The sequence below is a fragment of the Corvus hawaiiensis genome, chromosome 6 (genome assembly GCF_020740725.1).
Source record: "Corvus hawaiiensis isolate bCorHaw1 chromosome 6, bCorHaw1.pri.cur, whole genome shotgun sequence".
Taxonomy (NCBI): Eukaryota; Metazoa; Chordata; class Aves; order Passeriformes; family Corvidae; genus Corvus; species Corvus hawaiiensis.
In genome coordinates this window covers 2,128,266-2,150,438 of record NC_063218.1, presented here as the reverse complement: position 1 = coordinate 2,150,438, position 22,173 = coordinate 2,128,266, and the positions used below count along the sequence as shown (strand labels likewise).

General features: G+C 49.5%; 3 protein-coding genes across 3 annotated transcripts in view; 2 read left to right on the top strand and 1 right to left on the bottom strand.

The window, feature by feature from the left end:
• Positions 1-3,137: 3,137 nt before the first annotated feature.
• Positions 3,138-6,376, bottom strand: DMAC2L (distal membrane arm assembly component 2 like). The gene is made up of 5 exons (XM_048307667.1): positions 6,248-6,376; positions 5,977-6,071; positions 5,148-5,356; positions 4,190-4,361; positions 3,138-3,697 (listed from the first exon to the last, which is right to left on the bottom strand). The coding sequence occupies exons 2-5, from the start codon at positions 6,066-6,068 to the stop codon at positions 3,583-3,585; spliced, it is 588 nt and encodes a 195-aa protein (XP_048163624.1). The 5' UTR covers positions 6,069-6,071; positions 6,248-6,376; the 3' UTR covers positions 3,138-3,582.
• A 20-nt stretch (positions 6,377-6,396) lies between these two features.
• Positions 6,397-18,563, top strand: L2HGDH (L-2-hydroxyglutarate dehydrogenase). The gene is made up of 10 exons (XM_048307666.1): positions 6,397-6,503; positions 7,081-7,196; positions 8,506-8,657; positions 10,476-10,607; positions 11,142-11,304; positions 11,842-11,876; positions 12,834-13,001; positions 14,357-14,514; positions 15,446-15,577; positions 16,366-18,563. The coding sequence occupies exons 1-10, from the start codon at positions 6,433-6,435 to the stop codon at positions 16,559-16,561; spliced, it is 1,323 nt and encodes a 440-aa protein (XP_048163623.1). The 5' UTR covers positions 6,397-6,432; the 3' UTR covers positions 16,562-18,563.
• Positions 18,564-20,499: 1,936 nt separating this feature from the next.
• Positions 20,500-22,173, top strand: part of SOS2 (SOS Ras/Rho guanine nucleotide exchange factor 2) — a 41,527-nt gene continuing 39,853 nt past the window's right edge. Inside the window, exon 1 of the mRNA XM_048307060.1 lies at positions 20,500-20,678. Within this exon, the coding sequence (XP_048163017.1) occupies positions 20,592-20,678 (87 nt within the window). The 5' untranslated portion in view covers positions 20,500-20,591. The remainder of the gene's footprint in view (positions 20,679-22,173) is intronic.

Below are 22,173 nucleotides of genomic sequence, written 5' to 3'. Positions count from 1 at the left end.
TCCATACGTGGGGGTCCCTATATGATATAATGCAGAAGTGGACAGCAGGAGGAGAAGGAAGAGAATTACCAGGCTCTGACAGATCTGAGGGTGAAGGTTCAGAAGGTGACTGATATGTGGAAAAGACTCCACCGCTGGAATAAGTAAAGTAGGTATGTTTATTCCAGTGCTGGGACACACGGGGGATAATTCCTCCAAAGCCATGCGTGCCGACAGCTGCATTCAGCTCGGTGTATATCGGGTTACAAGTTCCATAGTCATTAAGTTTCCCAATACACCTATACATATTCATTACTCGCCCCGCCTAGCCTCACTTCGTATTACAATGAGCCCAAAAGTCATTTACATCTGTGCTGTGCTTGCGCAGGGTCGTCTGGTGCTCGTGGGCAGGGGTCTCTGGGATGAAGTAAAGGGTCTTCCTCCTTGTGAACTTTTCACCTTTCTTCCCTGCGCATGCTCTTTTTGTCTCTGGCCCAAGTCCAAACTTCAAGGCTGGTTTAAGTTAGTTTTAGGTTTGAAAACAGGATCTTTGGTCAAGATTCCTTCCCCTTATCAATAGTCTTATATCTTCTCATGCAGCTTTGGTAGGCACAGTAAGCGTTGAGCCAGCTGCATGCATTGTTTTTAACAAACAGCTTCTTAGCAAATCATTTAACCTCTGCTTCCCCCCTCCTCCCCCTGATTCAGGACGATGAGTTATCTGAGGGAGGACTGATTCAGGACAGCGCAAGCACAGGCAGCGTACCCGCTGTGTCTCTGATACCGTCGGAGCTGGAGAAAGTCGCGGAGACTGCGCAGGGCTCCTTCCCCTCCCCGCGCGATTACGCGCCTCCTAAATATACCTCTCCACGCGAGTTTGTGATGTCGAAATACCCTTCACCCATGGAACAGCTCGCAAAGAAAACCAAACAACGCGAAGAGCTGGAGTGCCCCCCACCCTCCTCCGCGGCACAGCCGCCCACTTCAGTTACTGTTGTGGGACCTGTCCTTCCTACGGCCCGCCTTTGCCACCAGCAGGCGCGGCAGCCGGGATTCTGCCGCAGTCGGGAGGGGCGGGGGGTGTCCTGGCGGCGTCGGTCTCGCCGCCGTGGGCCGCTCCACAGTCGGCCCTGGCACTGCCGCCTGCCCCTCCACACGGGGCCCGGGCGGCACCGCAAGGCCCTCCCGCGCCGCTCCCGGGAGCGCCCATGGCGCCCTGCTCTTCCACGACGACGCTTCCAGCGCCTCGGTGCTCTGCACCTGCGTACACAGCACCCGGCCATCCGGCACATGCACCAGCACCGGCTGTTTCCCGGTGCAGCCGCCTATGGCAGATGTCTTGGCGGCTCCGCGGGACGTTTTGCTGCAGGTGGCAGCGCTGCCGGAGGTGTTGCAAACAGCTACAGTTCAGCCCTACGTCACTGCAGCTCCGCTTAACCTCTTGGGGGCGGGATGTGTTGGCAGCTTGTGGGGTGCGGATTGGGATGCATTTTTGATGGGGGTCACGGTGCAGAAGGATGCACAGTATCCTACACTGCCTTTGCAGTGGCTAGTAAACAAACCCATCTGGGAATCGCAGTGGCCCCTACCAAAAGAGAAATGAGTTGCCCTTCGTAAGTTGGTTCAAAAACAATTACAACAGGGACACATTGAGCCTTCTACCAGTCCCTGGAACACCCGTTTTTGTAATTAAAAAAAACCCAGGGAAGTGGAGATTGTTGCAGGATCTCCGAAAAATCAGTGCAGTGATGGAAAGTATGGGGTCATTGCAGCCTGCTATGCCCTCACCCACCATGATTCCAACGGGGTGGGAAATCCTGATCATTGATTTGAAGGATTGCTTTTTCACAATTCCATTGCACCTTAATGACAAACCAAAATTTGCTTTTACTGTGCCTGCAGTTAACAATGCTGAACCTGTGATGAGATATCAATGGAAGGTTCTACCTCAGGGCATGAAGAACAGCCCGACTATCTGCCAATGGTATGTTGCTCAGGCTTTGTCCAGAGTCCGTGAGCAGTTTCCTGAGGCACACTGTTACCATTACATGGATGATATCCTGGTGGCAGCATCCACCCAGGACGAGCTGCTGAGCTGGGAAGGGGCTGGAACACCAGGAGCGGCTGAGGGAGCTGGGAAAGGGGCTCAGCCTGGAGCAAAGGAGGCTCAGGGGGGACCTTGTGGCTCTGCACAAGTCCCTGACAGGAGGGGACAGCCAGGGGGGTCGGGCTCTGCTCGCAGGGAACAGGGACAGGAGGAGAGGGAACGGCCTCAGGCTGGGCCAGGGGAGGTTTAGATTGGATATCGGGGAAAAATCTCTTCATGGAAAGGGTTGTCCAGCCCTGGCACAGCTGCCCAGGGCAGTGGTGGAGTCCCCACCCCTGGAGGGATTTAAAAGCTGTGTAGATGTGACACTTGGGGACATGGGGCAGTGGTGGCCTTGGCAGTGCTGGGGGAATGGCTGGACTCCATGATCTCAGAGGACTTTTCCAACCTCAACAATTCTCAATGACTTTTATTTATCAGGAATTATGAGGATGCAACTCCAGAGCTGCACAGAACTGCTTTAGTCCATGTCGGCACATGTTGTAGTGGGGATACTGCAACATGCATATATCAAACCAGGAGTCCCATGGAAAGGAAATATATATGGACGGATTCTATGGAGGAACCGTGGGAAGACTCTTGGCTCTCAGAGCCGCATATGGACATTTATCTTAAAATGATTCTTGAACAACGATTTGTAAATTTTAGCTTGATTCAAGCTCAAAAAGAACTGAAACACTTCCTGGCATGGTTGTTTAAGAACTTTTTCTATGTTTCTTGGGATTTAATTCTTAAGAAGGACCCTTGGTCCCGTGACTGGAACAGTTCCTCGGCAGAGCTCCGGCCATGCGGCTGGAGAAATAAACATCTCTCTGAAACAGCTATCAAGAATCTGTCTGTCCAAATATATTTCCTTTCCACGGGACTCCTGGTTTGGTATATGTATGTTGCAGTATCCCCACTGCAACAGGCACACAGCAAAAGCATGCCCAAGGCTGCACCCAAGAGCTGCACAAACAGCCATGTTCCCTTCAGCAGCTCAGTGCTCCTGAGGAGGTGACCCTGACTGCCTGTAGATCATTCCTTTTAAACCAAACAAAACTCAAAAGTGTGAAGAACACAAAAAAGACCCATACCTCTTTTGTTATTAAATCAGCACCCACCGACTGGGTGAGATACTCCCAGAGGGAACAGCAGCAACACCACACGCTGACCGCACACACCCCGACATTCCCCTACTGCCACTCTGCACTTTGCTTCTGTGCAATAAAATGCTGAAAACTTCTAACTGAGGTATTCAGAGCTTCCTAGAAAAACAGGAAACAGATGCCTATGTGCAGAGGCCTGCCTTGTCTGTTGTTGATCCACCACCGAGTTTAAGCTTAATAAAACTTAATTGCATAATTTCTTAAAAGGTCACGTACAGCTTTTGAGGCTGGACTGAGAAAGCTGGGCTTACTTCCACACTGGAAACACAGCAGTGTCTACAACTTCATTTATGCAACATAAGATAAATGCTAGGAAATCACATACATCTCAGTTACGTGCTGTTGTGTTTATTCCAAATCCAGCTCCAGCTCCAGGTTCGGCAGCGCCTGCTGAAGGACCCGGAAAGTCTTTTCTTTCTCTCTGATCCCAGGAAGGTCACTCAGATATAAATATTCAAGGTTCCTGTAAATATTTAAAAATAATATGGGCAACTACTGTTGAACTGTGCTGACAGAGAAATTAGAGAAATTATTCTACTGCAGTTGTTTTGAGTATTTTAAATGGTGACTGATTCTACTGGAAGTTTGTTTCTGAAGTGGATGCTTGGGGTTTGTAGCTGCAGTATCCAACTGCATCCCATTCCTGAGCACCCAGGTCTGCCCCGAGACCCTGAGGCACCAGATGATGGCGTGACAGGAAGCAGTGTGAGGTGGAGGAAGCATTAAAACCTACAGGACACAGTCAAATCCTGCCCTGCAAAGCTGCTGCAGGAGAGGGGTCAGCAAGAGAAGCCAAGGTGGTCATTAATTACTTATTCTTGAGCCAAACCCAGCCACCCCACAGCCCCACAGGTCTGAAACGGCCCTGAAACAGTGAGACTGCAGCCCTTCCACCCACCACAGTGCCAAAGAGCCCGGAGCACGGTGCTGTGGAAGCGCACGGCAGCTCACGTACGTCAGCTTGTGGAGTGCAAGGATGCCTTTGTCTGTGACATTCCCACAGGAAATGATCTTCAGCTGCTGGAGACTCTTCTGGAGGTTGCTGGTCTCACTGAGCCTCTGCAGACATTCATCCTGTATGTACATGCACTTCTCCAGCTTGATATCTGTAACGTGCTCCAGGCCATCTGCAAAGGCAAAGGTGAGGATTTGCTTCAGAATTCCAGGACCAACCTGTGCTGGTTGTTAAGTTATTTGATAGCTGCCCCTAAAACCACCCAGCAACACATTCCTTTATACAGTGGGGCTACGAATCTCCAAAGTCCCTTTGTGGTACTTCAGATATAGGAAAACCTCAGGGTTTGAATAATTTTGGTAAGATTTACAGAGCTTTGAAATGGGCAAGTAACAAAAAACCTATACAATTTTGGGTACTAAACTATGACTCTCACATAGGAATGTGCTAATGTCAGAAATTCGGGGTCCCCTCCTATGAAAAAATAAAACAGCCTGTTCCCCCTTTTGGTTTCTGTTATTTAAAGACCACCTGAAACACTTGCTTAATCTCTTATTTTGTAAGAAACCGAGAGCTTGCTTTTTGTCTTTGAAGACATCATAAATGCCTGGAGAATGAGCAGAATTACAACTTCAGAGACACCAAAATCATCCCCTGGTGCAGGCAAAAAATAGTATTTATAGTGCTTTTTGCTATGAACTCATCGAAATTTGTGGCACTTCCTTAGTGCTACGGATGCTTCAGGTAAAAGCTGAAGTTCCCAATGTCTTTCCAATTCATACCACACCTCCAGCAAAACCTTAGGGACTGATAAATATTTGTAGAGTCATTTTAAAGGGGAAAAAACCAATTAAGATTTATCTGTATCTTGTTAAGGAAGGAGAAAACAGTGCCATTACTGATATTTTGGTGCAATTAAAATGAAGACCATTAAGAATAATCTCAGGGTGTACATTACCCAGGTAGTCAAATCCTCTGTACATGATGCAGGAGTCGGTGGCATTGATGGCTTCGATCTTGTACTTGCCCAGGGGCCCCGTGGGGAGCCCGTTGTAGTCCTGCTGCCACTTGGGAGAGCCCTGGTACCTCACCAGGGCCCCGCAGCGCAGCAGCCACTCCGAGGCCGCCCGGTCGGGGCCCACGGCTCGGATGCGCTCATGGTCCACCCTGCACGACACAGAGAGCACCCACAGCACGGCTGTAATTACTGTAATTACTGCACGGCACACTTACTGCATGGACGACACTAAAGCTCCCCAGCAAATACCTGGTTACGTGCACAGTCAGAAAAGGAAGGATGTAATTTACTGAAAATGGTTTACGGGTAATTTTTGGATTGTGTGGTGCTTAGTCTGGTGTGGGGTTTTTTTTAACTTAAGTGGTAGATGCTTTTTGGTAAAAGAAGAATACAAATACAACCGGACTTAACTCTCCTGACTGTTTCCTTCCGTGTCATGAAGGACGAAAACTGTGCTACTGGTTAAGGTGAGCTCTGGGGTCAAAGAAGACCAGGATTTAGGGATGGGATCCGTGTAGCCGGCTTGCCTTGGCCGTTCCAGGGAAGGGGCGGGGCACACACCTTCCTCTGGAAGGTCACAGCTTTGGAAGGGGAAGCAGGTACCGAATGACGCCTTGCCAACAACCAACATGCAATCTGGGGGGAAAGAGGAGAGTTAATGACAGAAAACGTTTTCTGCAGTATAGGGACTTGATTGTTCTTCTTCACAAACCGCGCAGAAAATTTGAGGGATCTGACAGTTAATTATTAACCAGCGACTCACTCTTACTTGTTGAACACGGCATTCAGCCATCCCCAGAAGGCTCTACAACCGCCCGGCGGCGGCGGCGGCTTCCTCAAGAGCGTCCCCAAAGCCATCATCACCTTCTTGCAGACGGGAGAGGGGAAAAGGGAGATGTTACTTGGAGCGCCAGCAGCAGCAGGGAGAGGCCGTGCCGCCGTCAAGGCCTGACCGAGGCTGTGAGCCCGGCGGGGCCCACGGCTGCACTGGGGGAGCCGTCACCGCCCCCCGGGCTGCCCCCAGCGCCGAGCGGCCGAACCTTGCCCGGAGGCCGGCGTGGCGCTGCCCTGCCCGGCGGAGCGAGGAGCAGGAGTAGCAGGGACAGCAGGAGGGGCAGCAGCAGCGACAGGATCAGGAGCAGGAGGAGGAGGAGGAGGAGGAGGAGGAGGAGGAGGAGGAGGAGGCGGCGGCTGACGCGGCCCCGGCGTTCCCTCCGCCCCCAAGATGGCGGCGGCGCTGAGGGGCCGCGCGGGTGGGCTCGCAGCGCTGTGGCGGCTCCAGAGCCGGCGGCTCAGGTGAGGCCGGGGCACAGCGGGGCGGGCCCGCCTCACACCGCGCACCTTCCCCTAGCCCTGTCTGTTTCCCTGTCCTAGGCCCTAACCTTATCCCTATCCCTGTCCGCTGTCCCTATTCCTTTCCCCTATCCCTTTCCTCTATCATTTTTTCCTATCCTTTTCCCCTCCCCGTATCCCTCTCTCCTGTATCCTCTATGTTTGCTATATCACCTTTCCCTATCCCCTTTTCCTCTCTCCTATATCCCCTATATTCTCTATAGTCCCTTCCCCTGTATCCTTTATCTCCTATCCCTTCTCCTTTCCATTTTATTCACCCTTGTTTCCTCTATCCCGTTTTCCTCTCCCCTATATCCCCTTTATTCCTTGTATCTCCTTCCTCTATATCTCCTTCCCTTATATCCCCTTTTCCTATCATTTTCCCTCTCCCCTTTCCCCTCTCCCCTCTATTCCTTATATCCCCTTCCCCATCCCTATCCTTTTCCCCTTTCGCCTGTGCCCTTTCCCTTCCCCTGTCCCTTTCCCTGTCCCCTCTCCCTTGCCCCGGGATGTGCTGATGGCCGTGTCCGTGTCCCCGCAGCTCCTTCGACGTGGCCGTGGTGGGCGCGGGGATCGTGGGCCTGGCCGCAGCCCGGGAGCTCATCCAGCGCCATCCCTCGCTGGCCTTCGCCGTGCTGGAGAAGGAGCAGGAGCCGGGTACGGAGCGGGGCAGGTGACAGGGACCGACAGGAGGCTGTGCCCAAGGACACGGTGCCAGAACCTCAGTGTTCCGTGGATATTTGTGTGGAGGGATCAGCTTTTGGGCAGTAGCTGTGCGGGAGTACCTGCCCTTGTTGTTGAAGTGGGTGATGGATTTCCCTTCCTGGAAGTGTTCCAGGCCAGGTTGGACGGGGCTTGGAGCAACCTGGGATAGTTGAAGGTGTCCTCTTCCCATGGCTGGGGGTGGCACGAGATGATCTCTGAAGTCCCTTCCAACCCACACCATCCTGGGATTCTATGACTCTCCCCCTGCCTTTGCCCTAACAGGGAATTTCTTCCATTCTCCCAAGGATGTGTCCTTCAGTGGAGAAGCAGAGTTATCATCAGTCTGTGCTTCACTGCTGGGACTTCAGTTCAGGAATTTTAAGTTAAAAAATCCTGAGCGTTGCTGCTGCACTGTGTGCGAGCTGCAGGTGAGACTGCTGGGGCTCCAGCAGCACGGGAATGTCAGGAGAGAGGACCAAGAGGGGTGAACAACTGGAACAAGGAGTAGTGCAGGTTGTGGAAGGGCAAGAGCAGGTCCTGCATGGAGCTGGAGGAATCCCAAGGGATAGACATCAGTGATTGATTCCAAACAGGACCTGTGTGCCCAAGCTCCTGTCTTAAATAGCTCCATCAGCCAGGCTGTAAATTGCTCTTGAGATGTTCCATGAATGATACAAAATGACTTTTTATCCCCGAGACACACACGAAGTCCTTAACAGCTGTGTGAGTGCCAAGCAGGAATGACCTTTGGGCATCCACACGTTAAGAGGGAGAAGAACCTGACCAAATTACTTCAGTAAAAATGTTTGTGATATTTTTCATCTGTATTTTATCTATTTGCAAAGAGGAAATAGCAACCTAATCCAGTTCACAAATACTCAGAAATCCTCCCAGGCCTGCCAACATGTCCAGAGGAATTGTGAATTGCACAGATATTATGTTAGATGAGGACTTAAGGGATGTATTTCATGGTAAAAATTGGATTTTTAAAATTAATTTTAGCCTGTAAAACATTTTGAATGATTAGCTTGTTCTTGAAGGAAAAACTTGGTGGTTTTGGGAGTTTTTTTCCCTGTTGATCCAACACATTGCAGGCTGTGATGGATTATCATTAACCAGGGCTGGCTGTGTCAGTGTTTCTCTAACCTTTTGAGGCCAGGGGAAGAATTAATTGTGCAGTTCATTAACTCGTTTTTCTGACAGCTGAAGTGATTAAATGGGAATAAATGTGTTCTCACAAGGTCTTTTTCTTTCTCTTTAGCTCATCACCAGAGCGGACACAACAGTGGTGTGATCCACAGTGGGATTTACTACACCCCTGGCTCCCTGAAGGCCAAGCTCTGCGTGCAGGGAGCAGCCCTCTGCTACAAATACTGTGACCAGAAGGGAATTCCCTACAACCAGTGTGGGAAGGTACAGGAATTCCTGCGATTCCCTACTTTACCCTTGGAAGCTGAGGCTGTGTAATGTATGTTACAACACAGGCCTGGCTGTGTGGGTTTTTTCCACACTCTCCAAGTTGCACATAATTTTATACATAAATGTATAAATGTACATAATCCCCTCCTTCCCCCAAACCATCCCTTCCAGCTGATGAATCTCAGTTTGCTGTTGTTCCTCCCAGAGAAGCTTTTTCATGACTCTCCCCATCCTTCATGCTCTGAACCATTTCTAATTTAGTGTGTCTTTGGTACGAGGTGAGAGCCAGGACTGGGCAGAGCATTCCAGGTGTGGTCAGACGCAGTGGAACAGAGTTCTCCTGTATCCATTTCCTAGTTGTTCCTAACACTCAGTTCAGGTTTTCCAGCTCTCACTGGGCATTGAGCTGCTGTTTCCACAGGTCTCTCTATCCTAACCCCAAGGTTTTGGCCCTGAGTGATAAATTTGAAGTTGAATTCCATGGTTTTTCTCGGAGCAGGAAACTGTCCGTGCTCCCTCTGCTGCCATGCTGGGCACAGGGTGGCACTGTGGATCTGTGCAGCAACACACCCGAGGGGACAACCTGCTCCCAGATCAAAGCTCCCGTCCTGAAGGGATCAACTGGAGCCTGGGTGACGCTGAATTTGTGTATTTGTACCAACGGCAGGGTGGCAGCAGGAGCAGGGAAGGGCCCATCCCCTGAGCTGGCACTGCTGGGGCACCTCAAGTCCTGGGGGTGGTTGTGGGCTCCTCACAACAAAGACATTGAGGGGCTGCAGCGTGTCCAGAGTAGGGAACAGAGCTGGGAAGGAGCTGGAGCCCCAGGAGCGGCTGAGGGAGCTGGAAAGGGGCTCAGGCTGGAGCAAAGGAGGCTCAGGGGGGACCTTGTGGCTCTGCACAAGTCCCTGACAGGAGGGGGCAGCCGGGGGGGTCGGGCTCTGCTGCCAGGGAACAGGGACAGGAGGAGAGGGAATGACTTCAAGTTGCACCAGGGAAGCTTTAGGTTTGATATAGGGGAAAATTTCTTCATGGAAAGGGCTCTGCCCAGGGCAGTGCTGGACTCACCATTCCTGGAGGGATTTAAAAGCCATGTGGATGTGGCACCTGGGGGTGTGGGTCAGTGGTGGCCTTGGCAGTGCTGGGGGAATGGCTGGACTCTTAGAGAGCTTTTCCAACCTCAACAATTCCATGATTCCATGACATTTCCCTGGCAGTGTTCATTCCAGGGGACGTGATGGTGAATTACAAGCTTCACCTAAAGCAGCCCACAGGCTGTGCAGGTGCCTGTGTGCCAGAGCTGAGCTGGACCTGGAGGGATCATGGTCTGTGCAAACCTGGCACAGGTAATTCACAGCCTGGATTAGTCTGTGATAGCTGTGAGCAAACTCCGTGGTTAAATGAAGTGAAACTGGTACCGTTCCACTCAGACCACATCAGAACACATCCTTACTCTCTTACCGAGGGTCTTTGAGGTTTGTACACCTTGAGTTGACTTCAGTTTTACTTTTGAAAGCATCCCAGTGGTTCTTTAAATTCATATTCTCTTCTTTCACGTGCAGACTTGTAGTATCAGGGTGCTTCTAGCAAATATTATCAGTTGATGGTAACTTAAACTGCAGTTTAACATTTATTTTTTATTTCTCCACGGTATATTAGTGCTTCCTCAGCAACAGAATTTTGTGCACCTAAGGACACCAACCATTTTTAACCTACTGGATTCATTGTTCACTCATTCACTACTGCTTGAGCTTGATGCCAAACCTGCCCTGGCTCTGTTTTGCTCACTGCTGTGCCTTTCCTTCTTTCCCAAAGCTGATTGTGGCTGTGGAACATGATGAAATTCCAAGGCTCAAAGCCCTGTATGAGAGGGGGCTGCAGAACAATGTCCCGGGGCTGAAACTCATCGGGGCCAAGGAAATCCAGGAGAAGGAGCCCTTCTGCAGGGTAAGGGGTTGCCATACTTTTAATGACCTTGTAAGAGCTCTGTTTCTCAGGTGATAATGTTTTTTAATTTAACACAAATATTTTTGTGGCCTTGAGGTTCAAGTTCAGAAGAGCCTGAAATTTCATTCCCATCTGGATTTGGATCAAGCCAGTTTCAATCCAGTTGGTGTGGTTGTTATGTAGCGCTTCTCAGCCTGTTCATTTTCACAGCAGGAGAAATGTGTGGAATTCATGGAATACAGATTTGTCATTGATTAATCTATCTTTGTGTGAAAGGAATACCTGGATATAAATTCCCTGTGCTGTTTCACTGTAGGTACAGACAGAAATTTTCTGGGAAAGAATCTTTTTTAATCTTTTTTTTTTTTTTTCCTGTAAACATTTTGGATCTGCTCCCTAAAACATTCTTGGCGTGTTCCAGATGCATCTGAGCATGTGGGGAGACAGCAGCACTCGCTTCTCATGGCAGTGCAGATATTCCAGATGAAATATTCCAACCTTCACTCTTCCTCTGTGTCTTTAAAACCCTTCCAGGGTCTGATGGCCCTTGATTCTCCCTACACTGGGATTGTGGATTACAAACAAGTGGCCCAATCCTACGCCAGAGACTTCCAGGAAGCAGGTGGGACAATCTTGACTGGTTTCGAAGTCACAAACATGGAGATGGCCAAAGAAAGTTCTCCAGAAAGTGAAGATGGTAAGGCTGGATTTTTTTCCCCTCCATTTACTGCAAAGATTTTGTTCAAAATGCAATTGTTTTAACTGAAATGACATTTCTGAACATTTCTGTCTCCCAGGGATGAGAAAAAAAGGCAAAATTATGTTAGTGAGAGTATTCAGCAAACTCACTTGGAGTTTTTTTTGGCAGGCAGGTCACCCTTCAGCTGAAACATTTAAAGCTGATGGAAGAAAGTGAGAGTAAAATTGAGAAATAAGGTTGTTCTCTCCTCTTAAAATTAGATTTATCTGGATCTTGCATGTGTATTCTTGTGATTGTGATTTTCCTTATCCTCAAGGCAGGTTGGGTCTGTGCTGGCACAGAGAGGGAAGAATAAAAACCCTGTTAATTAATAAATACAGTCATGTCCAACAGCATTAATTATGACAACAGTAGTTGTTCCATAGCTTGGAAGATATTCCAGAGGAAAATTCCTTCCTGGTGACAAGGTGCTTGTTCTGTCAGTTCTCTGTTACTTGTTCCAGTAATTCCTTCTCTTGTCTAATTCCATTTCAGGACTGAAATATCCAGTCATTGTTAGGAACAAAAAGGTAAGAATGAGACAGAAGTTTTAATTCCTTCCAGGAAGCTGCTTCTCCTTTGCTTAAGATTTTTTTCGGGTGGATTAATCATCTCTAAATAAAAAAGGTTCAAAAATGGTTTTCAGCAACACGATCAGTTTGCTAAAACAAGTGCAAGCAGTTCTTAACAACGAGGATGTTCAAATCTAATAATAATGATGATGATGGTGATGTAAAATAATAAACAGTAACTTTCTGCTGCCTAACGTTTAATGTCCCTTATCTGCTTCACTTGCACATCTGATGCTTGATTTTCCAGGGACTCCTTTTATGATTTGTTCACTTGGTGACAAACACCTACTTTCATGTTTACTTTTGGGCTCTGACATCCATAAAATGATAAGGAGGCTTTTAGCATCATTTTATTGTCATTTTATCATCAGAACTGCTTCAGTGAAACAGGTGCATGACAGGTGCTGTTCCTGCAAATCAGAGCTGCCCAGGAACTGTGGTTGTAACCCCTGCACCTTCAAGAGGGAATATCTGGAACAAAAACAACCTCACAACCCCTCTGGTAGTTTTTAAATTTAGTTCTGCTGCTTTTTTCTCCTATTTTTGCTCTTTCATTTAAAAGTAGCTTCTAAAATCTGTTAGATTTTTCCACCAAATACTGATTTTTTTTTTGTGCAAATATTTTTCAGTTGAAGAAGAAACCTGATAGTATTTAAAAACAAATACTGTGAGCTAAATAAATAGATAATAGCTTGTGATTTTATTTATTTATTTATTTATTTAGGTGACAAGGTGTTTAATATTTAGCAGCTCTTCATTACCTGTGTGCTGTGAATTTGTGTAGCTGCTCCCACCCTGTGGAGTCAAATCAGTCAACAGCCTTATATAACTTATTTATATAAATGGTTGTGGGGTTTTTTCTGGGTGCTTTTTAGTAGATACATTGAATTTTTAAGTGTTTTTTGTTTCCCACAGGGTGAGGAGATCTCCTGTGGGCACATTTTGACCTGTGCAGGGCTTCACTCCGACCGCCTGTGTGAGATCAGTGGCTGCAGCCCCGAGCCCCGGATTGTCCCGTTCCGGGGGGATTATTTGGTGCTAAAGCCAGAAAAGTGTTACTTGGTTAAAGGAAATATTTATCCAGTACGTACCCCCTGGTTTGTCTGTCACAGTGTGCCCTAAGAGCTGCTAAAAATACAGAAATAGGGCAAAATTCCATGGGTATTTCTGTCAGACAGTGATGCACAACACCAGGCTGGAGATTCAGTTGGTTTGTTTTGGTTGTAGTTTTGGTTTTGGGTTTTTTTTTTTCTTAATAGGGAAAAGATGGAACATCATGATGCCACATGTCCAGAAAACTCTGAATTCTTTCTGTATGTCCTAAAGTAAATCCATAGGCAGCATTCAGAAGTCAGGGAGAGATGACAGGAAATGATGATTTATTATTTAAATAATTATAACAGTCTTTTTAAATCTCTTTATTGATAATCTGGACAAAGGGGTTGACTGTACCCTCAGGAAGTTCACAGATGACACTGGAGATCTTTTCCAACCTAAATGATTCTGGGATTCTGTGGTAAATTATTTGATAGAGGGTTTAATCTTTTGTGCTAATACCCAACATTCAGATTTAAGTATTTGCCTTTCAGCTTCCTTTTTGAATTAGCTGATTTTGTCATTAAAAAAATAGATGTGGGAGAAAAAGGACAACCTTCCTACCACCTAATACAGATAAACAATGGGATGAGGAGGAGCAATCCCAGACAGAAAATATAATTATAAAGCAAGAAGAGAGAATTTCTAGGGCAGCATTTTAGCTAATCCTGCTGTACATTGTCTTAGTTTTCATATTCCCAAAATCTTTTGTCAGGCAATCACATTTATAAGGCTTTCCTGTTTCATCTTCCCCAACACATTTAAATCCTGATGTTCTGAATATGAGCTTAGCTTTGCCTGCTAAACACTGAATCTTTGGGAAAATTGGAATGCTGGCATTGGTGTTTGTCTGACCTCTTCTCACCTGGGTATGGTTCAGGATCCTGTCTTGGAATGGGAGGGAGGAATTGGAATAAAAAAACCCCCAAACCTGCAGATACTTGTTATTAATATTAACCAGGCCTGCTAAGTTCAGGTTGTTTTGTACACACCAGTGAGGGTTTCCTAATATTTTGTATTCTGTTTTTAATTGCTCCTGGTGAATAACATCAGGGTGCTGTTGGTTTTGTTGTGGTTTGATTTATATCCTGAGAAATCATGTGGGCTTTTTTTTTTTCCTGTTGTTTGTTTTCCTTTCCCCTGAGATTCAGCTTTACCTGGCCCTGCTCTGTTCTCCAGTGTTTTAATTAATGACATGCCACAACTGCACAATTAACAAGCAGCAAAACCAGCTCAGAGCCAATTCTGTGGTTCTGTGACTCAGAACTTCGTGCTGTGGTTGGAAATAAAATGGCAGATTTGCTGTTTGTAACAGCTCTGATCACTCTCGTGCCCCACTTCAGGTTCCCAATCCTCGGTTCCCATTCCTGGGAGTCCATTTCACGCCCAGGATGGATGGCAGTGTTTGGCTTGGCCCTAATGCAGTGTTGGCCTTTAAGAGAGAGGGCTACAGACTGTTGGACTTCAGCACTGGAGACTTTCTAGATGCTGTAAGCTACAGGTAATGCCTCGTGTTTGTGTCTGCTGAGTGCTCTTGTTGAAATGTGACCCATGGAAGCCACTTCCTGCTGAAATTCCTGCTTTTCCCATGGTTTTGGTGTGTTTAAAAACAGTTGTGCTGATAAGGGTGGACTTGCCCAAGACATTTGACTTCATGTGGTCTCATGTTTGAATTTTCTGCCAGGACATGTCTCAGCCTGTCAGGGAATGTGGCTGCTCATTGGAAGGTGCTGCTGGAGCTATTCCAGGATTGGTTTTGGTCCAGTGCACTGTGATAACTTAATCAACCTAGACAGCATCATTAAATACCTGCAGAGGGTGCTGGGAAGAGAGAAAGGCTGGGGGAGCTGAGGGTGTTCACCTGGAGAAGAGAAGGCTCCAGGGAGAGCTCAGAGCCCCTTGCAGGGCCTAAAGGGGCTCCAGGAGAGCTGGAGAGGGACTTTGGACAAGGGATGGAGGGACAGGACACAGGGAATGGCTTCCCACTGCCGGAGGGCAGGGCTGGATGGGAGATTGGGAAGGAATTCCTGCCTGGGAGAGTGGGGAGGCCCTGGCACAGGGTGCCCAGAGCAGCTGTGGCTGCCCCTGGATCCCTGGAAGTGTCCAAGGCCAGGTTGGACATTGGGGCTTGGAGCAGTCTGAGATGGTGGAAGGTGTCCCTGCCCAGCTTGCTCCAAGCCCCATCCAGCATGGCCTGGAACGCTTCCAGGACTGGAATTCAGAGTTAATTCAACGCCACAGCTCTGTGAGCAAGGTTTGTTGAAGCAGAGAAGGGCAAACATGTATTTCTCAAATAGAAAGCATTATGTGATTCCTGATTTCGGGAATGGGAATTTGTGCCCTGCAGTTGCATTTGCTGCCTTCTTCAACAGCTGGACCTGGTGCATTTTGAGGCAGATTTTCCCTCACTGCAGTTGTTTCTCCCCTTGCAGTGGGCTGTGGAAGCTGGTGCTGAGGAACGTGTCCTACGGCCTGGGGGAGCTGTACAGAGCCTTTTCCCTCAGCGCCCAGCTGAAGCAGCTGCAGAAGTTCATCCCTGAGGTCACCACCAATGATGTTCTCAGGTAAAAGCAACTTCTCCTGTTTGGCAAATCTCTTACTTAAACAGCAGAAAACGTGGCATGGGTTTATTCCCTTCCTCCAGCAAAATACGATACCAAAGCATGGAGCTGCCTCCAGCTCAGGGGTCCCAGCACAGGAAGGCCGTGGAGCTGCTGGAGCAAGTCCAGAGGAGGCACCAGGATGACCAGAGGGATGGAGAAGCTCTGTGGGAGGAAAGGCTGGGAGAGTTGGGATTCTTCAGCCTGGAGAAGAGAAGCTTCGGGGTGACCTCATTGGGGCCTTGCAGTGCCTGAAGAGAACCTGCAGAAAGATGGGGAGGGGCTATTCACAGGGCCTTGGAGTAGCAGGACAAGGGGGAATGGCCTCAAACTGACAGAGAGTAGGTTTAGATGGGATATTGGGAAGGAATTCTACCCTGGGAGGGTGGTGAGGCCCTGGCACAGGGTGCCCAGAGCAGCTGTGGCTGCCCCTGGATCCCTGGAAGTGCCCAAGGCCAGGCTGGATGGGGAGCAGCCTGGGCTAGTGGAAGGTGTCCCTGCCCATGGAATGGGATGGGCTTTAAGGTCACAGGTTGGACTCGATGGTCTCAGAGGTCTTTTTCCATCTCAATGATCCCATGACTGCCGGACATCCCCCACTCTGCCTCCTGAGTGTTAAACCTCCCCCAAAAGGCTCTGTCTCCACTCTCATCCCTCCTCACTGTCTCCCTGGACACCTTCTCACGGGAATTGATTTCCTGCCTTGGGATAACGTTTTCCTTCTGCTGGCGAGCTCCTCCTTGCTTTTGCAGGGGTCCCTCTGGCGTGAGAGCTCAGGCTCTGGACAGCGACGGGAATTTGGTGGATGACTTTGTGTTCGATGGAGGCACTGGGAACGTTGGGAGCAGGATCCTGCACGTCAGGAACGCCCCTTCTCCCGCCGCCACCTCCTCCCTCGCCATCGCCGCCGTGATCGCCGACGAGGTGGAGCGGCGCTTCCAGCTGTGAGCGCCCGCCGGGAACGGGCACGTTCTGCCCCTCTGGAATGTGGGGCTCTTCCTGAAGGACACGGAGCCACCAGGCAGCGTGGTGCTTGCCAGGGCAGCACCGGCACTTCTGGGCAGTGCCAAAGCAGCCTTGGGAAATGTTCTCCTCTGCCCAGAACTCCTCAGTGTGGGGAGTGAAGGAGTTGCGGTGCCCGGTGTGGCGAGGAAGGTTTGGCCACCGGAGCAGGACCAGCCCGTGGGAGGGTCTCCAACCACGGGCAGAGCAGGGAGAGCCTCTGTGGTGGGATTATCCACGTGGATTTCTCATGCCTGTGGTCACAACATTGCCTCCTCGCAGGTGGTCTGAAAAGCCACAGGCATGGGGTGGCTCTCTGTGTGCTCTGATTGCGTTTAAATTGGAGTCTGCAGTCCTCTAGATTACATGGAAGTAATGGAATAGAAGGATAAGCTCTGCTTAAGGGCCCTGCTGATAGGGAATTAAAGGCTTTATCAGAGATTGAGAACAATATTCAGAGCCTTCGACGTGAATGTAGAGTATTTCACAGAAAAATAAGCCTAAAGAAGATTCCCAAACCCAAGTCAATTTAGATCTGCAATTCAGATACTCTGTCTGATCACTGTCTCTGTTTTTTATAGAGCTGAAATGGAAATATGGACATAAACAACCACTTTTCATTTAATTTACAGCTGGGAAATCAGCACTGATCAGAAACTTCATCAGTGGGTTTGGCTTTCTTCTTACCTTTGAATGCTGGTAATGCAAAAGGAGCTGATCTTTGTCCAGCCAGTTGAGCAATCCAGGGAAAATGGTCTTTGTAACAGCAAATGTGAAGGGAGGGAAGTTCCCGAAACCTGCCTAAATTGAGTCATGTTTGATATTGCTTCCCTTAGAGCCCAAACAAGGATGAGTCAGGAAGGCTTCCCATTTCCCCTGAGCACAGGGGGAGCTCAGACAGTGCTGGTGATTCCTCTGAACTCCCGTGGTACTCAGTTTTTATCAGAGATACACCTGGAGGAGTCTGTGTGGAGACAGATGTGAAGTAAGCTCGTGCTGAGGATCTGGGAGTGTTCTGCAGAGTTGCTGTAAAACAGAATTTAGTGGCCTCAGGGACAAAGTATTGAGGATTTTATAGCAGATGCTCACAGGATGTTGGGTAACACAGATAACTGTAGCCAGTTTGTACCAGGCAATTGGACATTGATTTTTCCTTCAAAAGTTCATTTCTGAGCTCCTCTGATGGGACTGGGTTATCACAGGAGGGCAGCTGTGGGCTGATTTTTACTGTACAGATTGGAGACACTTTTTTGAGGGAAAAAAGGGCTTAACCTGCCTTTTTTCTGTATTTTTATTTTTCATTAATTTTTTGTCCCGTGGCATCTACTTCACCAGAGAATTGGCTGCTGGAAATTCAAATAACCTTTTTCAGAGCAAAGCTTTGGTCACTTTAGGCAGAGATTCCGCTCTTCCAAGTCTTCCAGAGCCACAGGGTTGTGTAAAACTTCCCACAGTGGAACAATCCCACCCTCCCTCCCTGCCAGAAGTGTTGCCTATCAACAGTGAATCCTACAAAAGGATTGCAAAAACAACTTCCTCCCACACGAGGTGTGGTCCTGACATGTATTAACAGCATAAAGAACATTAAAATGCAAAGCAGACAGAGAGCAGGGGCAGTCCTAAGTCAGCATTTCCCTGTGCAGCCTGTGGTGCTTTTTCCTCTCAGGTGATGATTGTTTGGGAGTAAAGTTTATTTGAAACTGAAATTATGACTCTTGATGTAGCATTCTGTGAAGTATAAATCTTTTCAGAGATAAAGGTTTTACACTTTTGTTATAAAAATAACTTCAGAGATGATGATATCAGGGTTTCATGCATCAATCTTGTTGCTCACAAAGTGTGGAAATGTATTAATTTATTTTCCAAATGGGTCTAACTCACTTTGATGATTTCATAAATGTGCCTTTTTCTATTATGATTAAAATAGTGTGGTGGAGTTTTTTTTAAATGCTGTAAGGTCTGTGTATTTCTGCTGACTCAGAGAAGAGTTTCACTGGAATTTGCTAATTCTCAGCTGAATTAGGCAGGATATCGCTCTGTGTAACAGGAATTACTTCAGGAGGGGGACACATGACCAAACTTGTCTTCCTAAATTACCTTATCTGTGCTTTTCACACCTCACAGCTTTTCCTCACTCGACAGGACTGGTCTTTAAGGCTGATCTGGGCCTGTTGGGACACGTGGGATGAGAATTCCTGAAACTCTGAATAAATATTTGGACAAACACAATTTGTTCCCCAAAAGTATTACAGAATCATAGAACCCCAGACTGGTTTGGGTTGAAGGGACCTTAAAGCTCATCCCATTCCACCCCCTGCCATGGTAGGGATGCCTTCCCCTGTCCCAGGCTGCTCCAGGCTCTGTCCAGCCTGGCCTTGGACACTCACAGGGAGCAATTCCTTCCCAATATCCCATCTAAACCAGTGCCCAGCAAGGTCAGCCCTGAACTCTGGAAGGAATAGGAACTGTGGGTCTGTGGGTTGTGCCACCGCTGTCCCATTATTACTTTCTTCTTTTTGCTCACAGTTTTGGTTTGAGGAACGAGTGTCTTCCCACAGAAATGAATATTTTGTTGGGAGCCTCCCAGGCTGCTCTGGTGTGGCAGGAAGGTCAAGCCACGGAGCAGAAGGAGCTGTTGCTGCCTCTGGAAGCATCAGGCTCCTCCAGGAAATCTGTTACAAAGATGGATTGTGCTTTTACTGACAGAAAAGCCCTTTGTTTTGCTGATTTAATTTATCCATTCCCTTTGTGGACAGGTCTTAAAATGGGGAGTGGAGGGGGTATTTAAGGTATGAGATTCGAATATGATGCTGTTGGGAGGGAAATGAGGGAAAATTTGGCTGGATTTGGGTGATGGGTGGGTGAAGGGAATGGTGACGGTGTTCTCTGGAGTGGGGAGGGAAACTGCCTCCAGAAAGGGAGGAATGCTGCCTCCAACCAGGGAGAAGAACTCCTTCCAGGTGTGGAGAGAAACTGCTGGCAGGTAGGAAAACATCCTCCAACTAGGGAGGAAAACAGCCTCCAGGTAGGGATGGAAGCAGCCTCCAGGTTGGAAGAAGAACATCCTCCAGACAGGGAGGAAAACAGGCTCCAGGTTGTGAGCAAAACTGCCTCCAGGTAGGAAGAACAGTCTACAGATAGGAAAACAGCCTTCAAGTAGGGAGAGAAACTCCTTCCAGGTAAGGAAACAGCCTCCAAACAGGGAGGAAAACTGCCTCCAAGTAGGGAGCAGAAGAAAATTCAGATAAGGATGGGAACAGCCCCCAGGCAGGAAGAGGCACAGGTCTCTAGGAGGCCTCCAGGTAGGGAAATAACCTTCAGGTAGGGAGAGGCACATCCTCCAGCTAGGGAGGAAAACTGCCTCCAGGTAGGAATAAGAACAACATCATCCAGGCAGAGAGAGGCAGAGCGTCCACGTAGGGAAAAAACCAGCTTACAGGTAGGGAAATAGCATCCAGGCAGGGAGAATAACATTCTCCAGGTAGGGAGCGGAACATCCTCCTAGGAAGGGAGAGGCACAGCCCCTGGGCAGGGATGGAAGCTGCCTGCAGGTAGGGAGAGAAAGCCTTCAGAAAAACTGCTTCCAGGTAGGGAAACATCCACCAGTTAGGGAAGCACCCTCCAGGCAGGGAAGCACCCTCCAGGCAGGCCAATCTCCCCCGGGCCGGGCGAGGCTCCGTGCCGGCAGCTCCGTCCCCGCTCGGCTCCCGCAGTTCCGGGCGCTGCCCGCAGGGGGCGCGCGGGGCGGGCGGCGCAGGCGCGCAGGGCGGCGGCCGCGGGCGGCGGCGGCAGCGGGGCCGCAGCGAGCGGGGCCCGGCCCGGCCCGTCCCGACCCCCGCCTGGCGCCTCCCCGCGCCCCGAGCGGCCCCGAGCGGCCCCGCCGAGCCCCGAGCGGCCCCCGCCGAGCCATGGCGGCCCGGCCGGGCGGGTGAGCAGCGACACCGCGGCGGCCTGGCCCCGATGCGGAGCGGCCGCCATGCAGCCGCCGCCGCAGCCCTACGAGTTCCTGGGCGAGGAGAACGGCCCGAAATGGCGCGGCCTCTTCGTGCCCGCCCTGCGCAAGGTCAGTCCCGGCGGCGAGCGGCGGCACCTGCTCGGACCCTGCTCCGCGCGTCCCGGCGCTCCGGGCAGGTGGAGCCCGGGCCCCCGCCCTGCCCGCGGGCAGCGCTGGGAAGGGCCCCGGAGCCCCCCGCGCCTCCCTCAGGGACGGCCGGTGCCGCTTCGTGTGGGGATGCTGCAGGTGATGAGGGACCCGGCGGGCGCTGCTTCTCCGTCATCTGCGCTCGCTAAAGTTCGCTCTCCGCTTTAATCGGGGCTCTTGCTTCCAGGGACTGATATCCCGGACTGGTTTGGGTTGGAAGGGATCTTCAATCCCATCCAGTTCCAGCTCCTGCCATGGGCAGGGACACCTCCCACTGTCCCAGGCTGCTCCAAGCCCCGATGTCCAGCCTGGCCTTGGGCACTGCCAGGGATCCAGGGGCAGCCCCAGCTGCTCTGGGCCCCCTGATAACGTTGCTGATGTGCAGGGGATTGGCATCCTTCATCCCCTCCTTCATCCCTTCCTTCATCCCCTCCTTCATCCCCTCCCCACGGCATTTCTCCTGACAGCGTTTCCAGGCTCTTTCCCGAACCAGATTCCTTCACTGAGCACTCACCTGAGGTGTTTCTGACACTCAGGTGACGCCTGTGAGAGCAGACACCTGTGGTGCAGGGAAAAGCCACCCTGTGACACATCTGCCCGCTGCACAAATGAGAGAAACCTTGTGGGAAACCACGCAGGAGAGGAATCCGTATTTTTAGGATGTGTTTGCACAGCAGGGAAGCTCCCAGCCCACCCCCCCTTCCACAGGACACCCCCAGTAGCGGAGGAACTGGGTTAAATTGAGGCTGGAGGGAGCAGTGTCCTGCTCTGTGTTGTTTGCAAAGGTTGAGGAGTATTCCACAGTTCTGCCCATAAATACCTGCTGATTTGGATCTCTGCTGCTGGGCAGGACTGGGGTGCGAGTACTTTAGGCAGTGCTGAGTGGTTTGTCTCTTTCTTCTAGGAATAGATGTAGTGATGCTGTTGGATAATGATTCTCCGTTATTTTTTTTTAACAGAATAAAAGATTTGCATTTGTTTTGGGTCCCTGTCTAAGTAGTCTGGTGGCTGGCATAGAAACCACTAATTGCCTGTCTGAAGAATCCTGGATTTTCTGCTCTTTCCTCTAAAATCTCCTCCTTGTAGTAGCTGCTCTCCAGTGTCTTAGAGAATGCCAGGCTGTTCTTTCCCTGATCTCTCTGGAATCTGACTGAAAGCAGCCCCTTAACACCAACCAGCATCTGCCCAAATGTGAGGTAAAGCTGCAAAAGGATTTCCTTAAAATGTAAAGGTGTTTTCATCATCCTAAAATACAAATGCTGCAAAAGTTGGTGGATTCATGCTGCTCTTACCATTCTTTCTATTTGTGCATTTGGTTTTGGTGAAAAGAGCAGGAATTCAACTTTCTAAAGCAGAGGAAAGGCAATTGTGATGCCAACGACTGGCTATAAAAATGTGTATTTGCTTATAGCCAGGT